Below are 12,803 nucleotides of genomic sequence, written 5' to 3'. Positions count from 1 at the left end.
CAGGTATGCGTCCCTGCGGCGTCTCCCGGGAGTGGGGACTGTTAATCTGGATACAGCTGTAAATTGCATGTACACCTCTCAGGCTGACTTGAGAAGTAAACAGAAATATTCAGTTCATGGCATTTGCAATTAAGAAATCTTTACAAAAAATCTAATATCTTTACCTTGCTAATTTCTAAGAAAGCAAACAGAGCTGCAGCGTCAAGCTATGTCCCACGAATCACAGGTCTTTTAAAGGGAGAGCTTCTGAAAGCACTCACCTGTTCAACCGTTGGCTGAATGAATAATTACCTTCTCGTTGCAAAAGCTTTCTATGTCTTGTGTCACTTTTGGATTGTCCGGGTTGAATATGTCTGGGCAATCCGCTAAGACCAGATCTTCGATGAAGAATTGGCGCACTGTCTGCAGGGGGATCTTCTGCATGTTCATTTTCTTCCCTTTAATTCTCAATAAGCCCACGTGCCTAGAATAAAGATAAGGGGCTAGAGGAACGCCATGTACACATTTTCTAGAAGGATCACTTAATCCTGGGACAGGTAGTGAAATACTGTACACAAAAAAAAACAGATCTGTCCCCCTTTTCTAGGGTCTTCATTATGTATTGTTCAATTCCTGGTGTCAGCTCCTTGTGACCTTGAAATAGTCCCTTTATCTCCCTGTGCCTCGGGCATATAGATTGTAAACTCATCTGGGCATCTGTGTCTAACAATTCCTATGTACAATGCTGTGTACTATACTGTAATTGTGACGCGCTTTGAGTCCCATTGATAGAAATGTGCTATATGAAATAAAGTTAGCATTATTGTGTCCAGTTCTGCCACTAAAATGATCAATGGTTTGCACAATTGTACTGATCAAGAAAGAGAAAGTAAGCCCAGGCTAAAACACATTGTTCAAACACATGGACAGTATCAATAAGGTACAAGATGGAGGGGCTTTGCAGGAGCGAAGGACATGCACTGCAAGTAGTTCTTCACTTAACATGTAGTGGAAGCTAATGCAATATTAATTCACATGACTATCCTAATAAGAAAACTCACTCAAGCCGCCCTCCCCAATCATCACCTTCAGGTCCTCAAGAACTAGGACACCTTGAAACCATAACTGGCCTGTAGCCTCTGACAAGTGTATTGGCTCTCCAAATCATTTTACCGCACTCTGTGGTTCTCAAGTTACCCAATATTGCATTAGGCCCATTGCAGAGATCAACTAATCTCATTTATATCAAAGTGAGCAAGTGAAATATGCAATACGAAACACTGTTTTTCTCAAGGTTAAATACAACAGAATGTCACCATTAAATTGAAAAGTACAGCACACCACAGTAACCATTTAAATAAAAAATGCATCAACACTGTATTGTTATTCTCCCTGTGATTCTTTACCCCTGCAATGGTGAAGAGCTTTGTAATAAACTAAGTAGTGCTCTGCAAGAACCTCTGGCAGTGTAGGGGTTAAATAAAAGGGGAAAATGAATAGGTACACTTTACATTTTTTTTTACTTCTATGTTAACCATTTGCGACACAGGCCCCTATGGCAGCAAAATGAGGAACTATTCTTACAGACCATTTAATATAACGAAGCAGTGAAAACTCTAGGCACACAGAATAGAGACAAATCTCTGGACGAGAGCCCTGCAGCTACACACGGAGAGCTAATGTTGCTTCAGCAGCACCCACAGCCAAGTTCACTTAGAAACAACAACAAAAAACAAACACAAAATGATGTTTTTATGTATATCTTCATTTATATAGCGCCATTAATGTACATAGCTCTTCACAGCACTACCACTATTTTCTTTATGGTAACAACCTAAAAGGGAACAAAAACAATGCACTTACGTGTTTCTAAGCACACATACCATCATATAAGTGTGTATATCCGTCTCCAACTAGTAGCACGTGGTATCTCCGCAGAGGATCGTAAGGGATCATATACATGTAGATCAGGGGGGCTCAACTCCAGTCCTAAGCCATCAGGATATCTCAGCTTCAGCACAGGTGGCCCAATCAGTCGCTTCTTCAGCACAAGTGGCTCAATTTCAACTGAGCCTCTGATTGAGCCACCTGTGCTGAGCCTGGGAAACCCTGAAAATCTGACCTGGTGGGGAGGCTTGAGGACTGGGGTTGAGCACCCCTGATGTAGCTCACAGATGGTATACCATGCCGAAGGAATACAAGGAGGCCCCAGCACCCGTACACATAGCCTTCCACTTCAGACTGGTGTATCAACGGTAGCAAACAAATATCTTCAGGTAAGCAGGAGGGCCACTGAATACCATAAATAGAGGGGGGCTACATTTAGCATAATGGCTATGACCACACCTGCTTCTTTACCACTCGCCAAACAAACAGAAGCCTCCCTGTACCAAGATGTACCAGAAAAACAACAAACTGTGTGAGAAGAGAACTTACACCCTTGGCTGGAAGGACACAGATAATTGCTGTGAGGTCGTGACGCGGGAGAATTACATTTGCAGGAGATACCGGCACCCGATACGGAGGCCTGTACCTCGGGAAGCTGGGGGTCCCAGGACCTGACATTAATGTGATTCAGAGAAAAGTAGTCCCAAGGGGGGCACAGGCGGAGCACTGCCAAATCAATGAGGGAGAAAGGGGGCTGCATCCAGTAGTATTAAAAATATATTTATTGAGTGGTCAAAGCAAGAACATAAACACTTTTACGCGTTTCGGGAATTGCGTCCCTTTCTCTTTTTGAGAAAGGGACGCAATTACCGAAACGCGTAAAAGTGTTTATGTTCTTGCTTTGACCACTCAATAAATATATTTTTAATACTACTGGATGCAGCCCCCTTTCTCCCTCATTGATTTGGCAGTGCTCCGCCTGTGCCCCCCTTGGGACTACTTTTCTCTGTACTTCTATGGACGTGAAGCACCCACTACAAGGAAAGAGCTGTGCTGTAAAAGGGGAATCTCACTGAAACGAAGATCATCTTTGGTATGTACTTTTTGGTTCTGTTGGAACTTGTTTGGGGACTTTATGGCATATATGGAGACCTGAGCTAGCCACACAACGCCATCAGTACACATATACCACTTCATGTACCATTACACATGGTTTATCTGCATTTCCCCAGCACTTATATTTGCTCTTATACCTTGATCACAGAGGTCATTATCATTAGTCTGCATACACTTTGCTCTGAGTCAGCTGAGACCCGTTTATAGGGACACTATCCCTTAATTCTGCCTACATTAATGTGATTCAGCTCCGGAGACCCCCTGCTTCAATCCTATGTAATAACAATAATAATAATAATAATACTACAAGGAACACCCGCAACAGCTGAATAATGAAACCAATGTGAGGTGCTTACTAGGTAGGGACAAGATAGTATCACAGAGAAAAGGAAACCTAGTGTGCAAGCACTCAATCACAGCTGAATGTATAGTGAATGTGTTAAAATACTTTATTTATACCAATAAATAAAAAAAGGGGGGTTAAAATAAAATGTATGTCAAACAGTACGTGACTGTCATTGGTAACTTAACTCAGGTGTGTTAAGTTGATGAAACGTAAGGAGATCCCTAATAGATGTTCGGGATCTATTGCTATGGATATAGCTACCTATAAATATAGGAATGGGGCCGTCAAGGGGCCACTGTTGAGATACCGTCCGGTCCCCTTAGGGACTGGGTCAGAACATATGTATGTAGCTTGCAATAATGTTAGTGATCTGTGGCAAAGATGCGTATTTTAACACATTCACTATACATTCAGCTGTGATTGAGTGCTTGCATACTAGGTTTCCTTTTCTCTGTGATACTAATAATAATAATAATAATAAAAACAGCACGATAGCCTTTTAGAGCTGTGCAGAGAGAGGGACCGCTTCTGCCTGCTCTCACTGCGCAGCTCCTCCAGACTGGTGGCGGTCAGGTTAACGCAGCGGGAGTCGCATTCAGAAGCAGGGACTCCCGCTGTGTTAATCCTGATAGGTCAATTCCCCCCCTTGCTCTGTGATCAGGTCACACTTGGGCCGCGGCTCACCCGCTCCAAGAGCAGCGCAGGGTGGGATGAATCTGACTGTATCTATATTGTGGCCCTATTCAATATGTTGTGGATCTGCTTTTCCATGTCAGGTTTAAACTACATTGAAATCTCATTGAGGGAGGGACTGTGTCCATTCTGTTATATTAGATATCAGCAGCACTAAATACTGTAGTAATTATAATCACCAAGAAGATAACAGGAGTAAAAAAAGTAAAAAAAACAAAATAAAAAAACAGAAACATATTTAAAATGAAACTTACTTCTTTACAGCCTCTCCGGGTGAAAGTGAAGTTGCCACGGAGCTTCCTGGCTGGGAGACGTAGAAAAGCTGCTGTTCATTTCTCGCCGGTGCTATCTTACACTCGTGCTCATGGCCCCAAATTATTAAGTCTAGGAATTCATCCAAAAACTGCTCAGGGATATAATTAGTGGCTCCATGCTTGCTCCTGTTGCAAGAAAAGGAAAACAGTTTAGAGCGAAACACGCAAAAAAGCAGTGCAGGCCGAGGCAAGTCCAGGGGTCCTGAACTTGCACCAACCGAACCCAAGACACAGACAGAGGTCCGAGTTTGTAGAACACTCACACAATTCAGGTTACTTATAAAAAATAAAATAAATAAAGAAGTGTCTTACTAGCAGCCATGAAGACTGATCATAGCCCCGAACATCTCATGTAGACACCAGTCTGCAATATTGAGTTCTATTCATAAGGGACATGATTAACACCTCCATTGCCAGAAGGGTCTGCAACACACTGCCCACAGCTTCATTGTAGTAGTACAAATCCCTTAACATGGGCGTTGCAGTTCCCCTCTTGCATAGAAGAGGCTAACCCATTGGATGCAGGAGAGGCCTGTAAAGCACTGCTGGTGCAATGCATTGCTGGCATCTTTGGCACCTGAATATTTGAGGCATATACTGTATACTAAAAACATGGAAAACTGCAGCGAATGCATTTCATGCAAGACAAATATGCACCATGACATGGTGTGAAGGAGAAATGGAGAAGTGGATCCAGCATGAATTTATTCCTTGTTGTCGGTTGCTAGGCTGCTGCAACAGGAGTGATGTCTGATAGCAGAAAACCTAGTGATCGCTTTCATTATTGTTACCATCCTTTGCTAAGCTGCAGCTATTCCGGAGTCACTGCGGATGTTCAGGTCTAGGACACTGCCTGTACTCACAATGTTGGTGCCAATTGTCCTATAAATATGCACCTGGGTATTATTTGTTCTTTTTCCAAATGCCTGATGAAGGTCTCTGTTTGGGACCTGCATCAGGGTCAAGCCTGTAACCAACAGATAGAGCTGTTGGGTGTCGACCAGGTAGCAGTTAATCCCTGCCTGCAGGAAGGCAGGGCAACTAAGGGGCCCACCCGAGTGTAGCAATGGTTTAAAAGGCAGGAAAGGGAAGTGCTTCGTTTCTCTCACCCCTGGTCTGCGTACAGACCACATGTATGTGTCCTTGATACAGAGGGACACCAGGGTGGGCAGACCGCATGTATGTGTCCTTGATACAGAGGGACACCAGGGTGGGCAGACCACATTGTCCTTGATGCAGAGGGACACCAGGGTGGGCAGACCGCATGTACGACGTGTATTTGATACAGAGGGACATTAGGACATCCTGTCTGTACCTGTGAGTCCTTGATACAGAGGGACACTAGGACATCCTGTCTGTACCTGCGAGTCCTTGATACAGAGGGACACTAGGACATCCTGTCTGTACCTGCGAGTCCTTGATACAGAGGGACACTAGGACATCCTGTCTGTACCTGCGAGTCCTTGATACAGAGGGACACTAGGACATCCTGTCTGTACCTGCAAGTCCTAGATACAGAGAGATTTTGATCTCAGAAAAGCTTGGACTTTATGCTGCTGGACTCTGGTTTCTTTGGGCAAGGATGGCCAAGCCGTGCAGGCCACAGGTGCATGTCCTTGATACATAGGGACACCAGGCACCATGCACAGATGTCTACAAACGCATATAGACTTTAATCTGCTAGTGAAAGTTGTTCTTTTTGCTGCTGCATTTTTTGCTAGGAAAAGCCTCTATTTTTGTTGTTAAAACTTTGGGGCGAAATAAAGCCTACATTTATTTTTGGAAAACAGACTCCTGGTTTAAACGTCTGCACACATCTCCTACGGCAGCGCTGCGCAATCTTTCCTGCTCGCGCCCCCCATCCTGCTTCCCTCCCTGCTCGCGCCCCCACTCCCGTACCTCCTCTCTTGCTCCCGGCGTCAAATGATGTTGCGGGGTCACGTGACGTCACGTTGCCATGCCGGCAACCGCCGCGTCCCCCCTGAATAATCTTGCGCCCCCCCCCCCAGTTTGCACACCGCTGTCCTATGGGACTAAAAAGTCGACCCACTGATTATTACCTTAAATAACACATTTTAAAATATATATTTTTGTTCAAATCCTGGTGTGCTTTGACTTATTATAATGCAGGAAAAAGGGCACGTTTATTCTTTACACTTGATAAATTAGTGTATATCTATATACAGTGGTTGACAAATCACCAAAAAATCTACTCGCCACAAAAAAAAATCTACTCGCCACCTAGTACCAAACGTGTGCTGCTTGGGCCAATATTTACTCGCCCGGGGGTTAAATCCACTCGCCCGGGGCGAGCAAATGTATAGGTTTGTCGAACACTGTATATATATATATATATATATACTGTAATATATATACTGTAATATATATACTGTAATATATATATATATCTATATATATATATATATATAGATATATATATATATATATATATATATATACATACATACACATACATATATATACACACACACTTCTTTTCTTTTTTGGCGTCAGTTATACAGTACTCCACACACAATCTTTTTTCTGCTGGAAATGAGTTCACTACAGGGATTGTTCATTATACTGCAATAATAATTCCTCTCCACCTCACTGCCCCTTCTTACCTGTGCAATTCCCGCACACTCCGTATAAGTCAAGTGCTTTCTCTCCCCACCCCTAAGACAAAGCTTAAAACTCACCTCTTAAATAAGGCATTGCAATAGATTAGACTCATGGCTACTGTCCCACACCCATAGTCACTTCTACCAATCATTGTGGCCAAGCACGGCCATGTACGGCAGTGAACTCATTCCCTCACCTGCTGTCTGTAACTCTCCCAACATACCACTTAGATTGTAAACTCCTGCGGCAGGGATTTCCTTTGCTATAGTCTCATTTTGTTTGTTGCGCTTACTATATTATAACGTCCTATACTGTATTGTCTTTTTCTGTCAAGCACGGAGTACACTATGGGTGCTATATAAATAGACATATACATACATACATACAATAATGCAGACCGGGGCATGGTAAATGTCTATTGAAGTAACTGAAAGTTTGTTGCAGATCGAGACCTGGTCTGCACCTTCATAGTTTCATGGAAAACCCTTATGAGACAAGGCTCTGTCTAACCCGTGTCTGGACCAGATGTTTTGGACAATCCAACCAGCTTACAAGCTCTGCACAAGATCCTTACCTGTTCTGATGAATAACAAACATGTTAAACCAGCTGGACTCATCCTCCCGGGGGCGCAACATTGTGACTTGTTTATTAACAAACATTCGATAAAGTCTTTCATCTGGGATGGAGCCTGGATAAAAGAAATACAATGCTAATATAAATAGAATTTAAACAAAGATACTAATAGTAACATATGTGAGTGTATATACTGTACAGCTCTGCCCCCTTATAACGCTGTGCTTGGGATCCAAAGAATCACATCGCGCTATAAGCGGATCGCGTTAGAAATAATGTGCAATTGTATGCATTGTACAATAAAGTATTTAAGATACCAATAATCGTGTTGTAAAGTATTCATGAATACAAAAATTGGGAGCCACGCTTGCACCGTGTTATAAGCGGATTCGCATTGTAACGGATTGCGTTATAACGGGGTTGAGAGATATATATATATATATATATATATATATATATATATATATATAATGGAAATAGCCGTGTTAGTCCAGTTGCGATAGTGCAGAATAAATTAGTTCTTCAGTATTGCTGACCTGAGGAGAGGAAACCTCTCGAAAGCTTGTCCTATGACATAAATTGTTAGTCCAAATAAAAAAGGTATCACCTAATACTGAAGAACTTTATGTGTGTGCGCACACACACACACACACACACACACACGCACGCACGCACGCACGCACATATATGAGATCACTTCTTGGTATTCTTGTTGCTTTGTGGATTTGCTGGTCTACAATTCTGATATATATATATAGATATATATAGATATATATAGATATAGATATACAGGCATACCCCACATTAACGTACGCAATGGGACCGGAGCATGTATGTAAAGCGAAAATGTACTTAAAGTGAAGCACTACCTTTTTCCCACTTATTGGTGCATGTACTGTACTGCAATCGTCATATACGTGCATAACTGATGTAAATAATATGATTGCACACACAGCTGCCTCTTACACATACAAATACTCTAATTCCATCCCTATATACCAATAGGGCCCACATAGAATCTACACACACTTTTAGAGAGAGTATTACTCTCTCTCTTTCGGTGTTTTAAGATTACCTTTGAGTATTACTCAAAGGTAATCTTAAAACACCGAAAGAGAGACGGTTGCATGAATACAAATTTATGCAACTGTTCGGGACACTTAACGGTGGCCTAAACAGAGATTGAAATTTTATGAGTCATTCCTGGCACAAGTGAACTCTCTTCCCATGAGCGCTAAAGGCCATGTCTGTACATACTGTGCTATATGTATGCACACACGGCTGTCTCTCACACGTACTAATACTCCTTGTTTTTCCATCCCTATACACCAATAGGGACCACATAGTATCCACACACACTTAGTTACGCTACAATCTCTCACATTTCCACACCTACCCACACCATTTATATTAACTCCCACTCCACACACCCCTTTTGTAAAGCACTGAATACACTGTGGGCTCTCCATCTTATACTATATTAGTGAAAGCACTGTATGTTTGCCTGCCTGGATGTCCGGTGTCCCTAGGGGAAATCTCATTGGTCCCTTGGGTCGCCCGCCCCCGCACACCTCTCATTGGCCTGAGGCGGAGTGACGGCCCACACACACACACACACAACACAGCAGCTCTATACACACACACACACACACACACACACAACACAGCAGCTCTACACACACACACAACACAGCAGCTGTATACACACACACACACACACACACACACACAACACAGCAGCTCTACACACACACACAACACAGCAGCTGTATACACACACACACACACACACACAACACAGCAGCTCTATACACACACACACACAACACAGCAGCTCTATACACACACACACACACACAACACAGCAGCTCTATACACACACACACCCTCCCCCCGCCCCCCTCCCCCCCCCTCACACAACACAGCAGCTTTATACACACACACACACAACACAGCAGCTCTATACACACACACACACACACACACACACAACACAGCAGCTCTATACACACACACACACCCTCTGACCCCTCACGTGCGCCGTCCTGCACTGGCTCCGGACGGGAAGCGCGGCCCTCCTACCCCAGCCGCTCCCTTACCTCCCCGGCGCTACCACCCGCTCAGGTAAGTCACTGCGCGTCCCGCCTCAGCCTCAGGCCCACTGCGCGTCCCGCCTCAGCCTCAGTCCCACACACACAGGGTGCTTCCTACCGCCGCTCAGCCAGACGCCACATCGAGCGGGCGCCGGGGGGGGGGGGGGGGGAGCGCGAGTCTTAGGCCCACACAGGGCGCTTCCTGCAGCCGCCTGCACGCCTCACTCAGCAGGACGGCACATCGGGGGACCAAGCGGGCGCCGGGGGGGGGGGGGAGCGCGAGTCACAGGGAACAGGGGGGGGGGCAGTCACGGGGAACGGGGGGGGGGAGTCACGGGGAACGGGGGGGGCCACCAGCCGAACCAGCAGGGGGACGGACGCACGGAGGAGGGGGGGGAAATGCCAATACATAAATTATGACAATACATATGCCCACTGCTCTCCACCCCCCCCCCACTCCCCTTTTCCCCCCCCCACTCCCCTTTCCCCCCCCCACTCCCCTTTTCCCCCCCCCACTCCCCTTTCCCCCCCCCACTCCCCTTTTCCCCCCCCCACTCCCCTTTCCCCCCCCCCACTCCCCTTTCCCCCCCCCCCTCCCCTTTCTCCCCCCCCACGCTCCCCTTTCTCCCCCCCCCCGCTCCCCTTTCTCTCCCCCCGCTCCCCTTTCTCCCCCCCCGCTCCCCTTTCTCCCCCCCCTGCTCCCCTTTCTCCCCCCCCCCGCTCCCCTTTCTCCCCCCCGCTCCCCTTTCTCCCCCCCGCTCCCCTTTCTCCCCCCCGCTCCCCTTTCTCCCCCCCGCTCCCCTTTCTCCCCCCCCGCTCCCCTTTCTCCCCCCCCCCGCTCTTCTTTCTCCCCCCCCCGATCCCCTTTCTCCCCCCCCCGATCCCCTTTCTCCCCCCCCTGCTCCCCTTTCTCCCCCAAATATAAATATATTGAAAAAAAAGGCACATACAACCGACGTTTCGGTCCTGAAACAGGACCTTTCTCAAGGGAGTGCTTACCCTTATGTGACAAAAACCATTATTATATACCCACATGCAACAGGGAGGCAAAAAAGGAGCGTATGTAAGATAAACTGATAAGGTTGAAATAATTAAATAAAGCAACTAAGTCTCAAGTCCTCGTTCAAGCCATAAGGTGACAATGTCCTCAGATCGTGAATGGCTTTGGCCTCCAACTGGAGCAGCAATCTGTCATTATCCCCACCACGTGTTGATAGGTTCGCTTGTATAATCGGCATACATTTCAGCGACGAAAGGCCATGACGGTGTTGTTTGAAATGTCTCGCCACTGGGAGGAGTTTAAGGTCATCATCAGCATTTTGGTCCAGGAGTGCCTTATGGATAGTTGACCTGTGCACAGCCATGCGTTCTTTCAGCATGCGGCTTGTTTTGCCTATATAGTAAAGTCCACAAGGACATTTAATAAAATAGACCACAAACTTCGACTCACAGGTCATAGCAGTCTTAATGCCGATGGATTTCCCACTATGTGGATGTGCAAAGGACTGGCCGGTCTATAGAAAACCACAGTTGATGCATCCATGGCATTTGTATACACCAGGTTTTCGCTGAAGCCATGTTGTAGCATTGGCATATTTGGTAGTCGGATCAGCCTGCACGAACATATCCCTTAAGTTCCTTCCACGGCATATATAGACCATACGATATCGGTTGCAACACGACATCAAGGGACAGCACGCAGGTAAGTAAATCATGAATTTTCTATATTTGATAGAAGACACAAAAACCGACGTTTTGGCCCCCCAGTGGGACCTTTCTCAAGGTGGTGCAGAGAAAGCACCACCTTGAGAAAGGTCCCACTGGGGGACCGAAACGTCGGTTTTTGTGACTTCTATCAAATATAGAAAATTCATGATTTACTTACCTGCGTGCTGTAACCGGTATCGTATGGTCTGTTATTGCTTTATGGGATAAGCACCAAAACTTATTTACTTGCATATGGTGTGCCGGCTGTGCATTGGATTTTTTATATATATATACAGTGGTTGACAAATCACCAAATAATCTACTCGCCACACAAAAAAATCTACTCGCCACCTAGTACCAAACGTGTGCTGCTTGGGCCAATATTTACTCGCCCGGGGGTTAAATCCACTCGCCCGGGGCGAGCAAATGTATAGGTTTGTCGAACACTGTATATATATATATATATATATATATATATATATATATATATATACATACACACACATACATATACACACACACACAGTGGTCGACTATTCACCAAAAAATCTACTCGCCACCTACTAGCACACGTGTGCTGCTTGGGCAAATAGGAGCTCGCTACGATGTTAAATCCACTCGCCCGGGCCGTGCAGATGTATAGGTTTGTCGAACACTGTATGTATATATATATATATATATATATATATATATATATATATATATATATATATAGGCTTTGCCCGGGATTGCAGGGGCGGGGGGCGTGGAAGGGCGGGGGGCATGGAGTGGAAGGGCGGGGGGGGGCACGGAAGGGCGCAGAAAGGCGGGGGGAGCAAGGGGCGTGGAAGGGCGGGGAGGCGAAGGGCGGGGGGGCAAGTGTTGGCGAAGGGCGGGGAGGCAAGGGGCGTGGAAGGGGGGGGGCAAGGGGCGTGGAAGGGCGGAAGGGGCAAGGGGCATGGAAGGGCAAGGGGCGTGGAAGGGCGGGCGGGGGGGGCAAGGGGCGTGGAAGGGCGGGGGAGTGCGAAGGGAAGGGAGGCTAAAGTGCAGGGAGGGCGATGGGCGGGGAGGGGCAGGGAGGGTGGTGAAGGGCAGGTGGGGTGAAGGGCAGGGGGGGTTGAAGGGCGGTGAAGGGCAGGGAGGGGGGGGGGTGAAGGGCAGGGAGGGTGGGGGGGGGTGAAGGGCAGGGAGGGTGGGGGGATGAAGGGCAGGGAGGGTGGGGGGGTGAAGGGCAGGGAGGGTGGGTGAAGGGCAGGGAGGGTGGGGGGTGAAGGGCAGGGAGGGTGGGTGAAGGGCAGGGAGGGTGGGGGGGTGAAGGGCAGGGAGGGTGGGGGGGGTGAAGGGCAGGGAGGGTGGGGGGGTGAAGGGCAGGGAGGGTGGAGGGGTGAAGGGCAGGGAGGGTGGGGGGTGAAGGGCAGGGAGGGTTGGGGGGTGAAGGGCAGGGTGGGTTGGGGGGGGTGAAAAGCAGGGAGGGTGGGGGGGTGAAAGGCAGG

The 12,803-nt window shown here is 46.9% G+C and overlaps 1 protein-coding gene across 2 annotated transcripts in view; it reads right to left on the bottom strand.

The window, feature by feature from the left end:
• The window catches only part of MRE11 (MRE11 double strand break repair nuclease), a 185,239-nt gene that overhangs the window by 128,973 nt on the left and 43,463 nt on the right, over positions 1–12,803 (bottom strand). For both annotated transcript variants that reach the window (XM_075592499.1, XM_075592500.1), the window contains exons 5-7: positions 7,532–7,646; positions 4,276–4,461; positions 292–463 (exon numbers count right to left, since the gene is read on the bottom strand). In XM_075592499.1, the coding sequence (XP_075448614.1) occupies positions 292–463; positions 4,276–4,461; positions 7,532–7,646 (473 nt within the window). The remainder of the gene's footprint in view (positions 1–291; positions 464–4,275; positions 4,462–7,531; positions 7,647–12,803) is intronic.

Source organism: Ascaphus truei, chromosome 3 (assembly GCF_040206685.1).
Source record: "Ascaphus truei isolate aAscTru1 chromosome 3, aAscTru1.hap1, whole genome shotgun sequence".
Classification (NCBI taxonomy): domain Eukaryota; kingdom Metazoa; phylum Chordata; class Amphibia; order Anura; family Ascaphidae; genus Ascaphus; species Ascaphus truei.
Note: the sequence above shows the minus strand (reverse complement) of the source record. Positions and strands in the feature narration are given on the sequence as shown.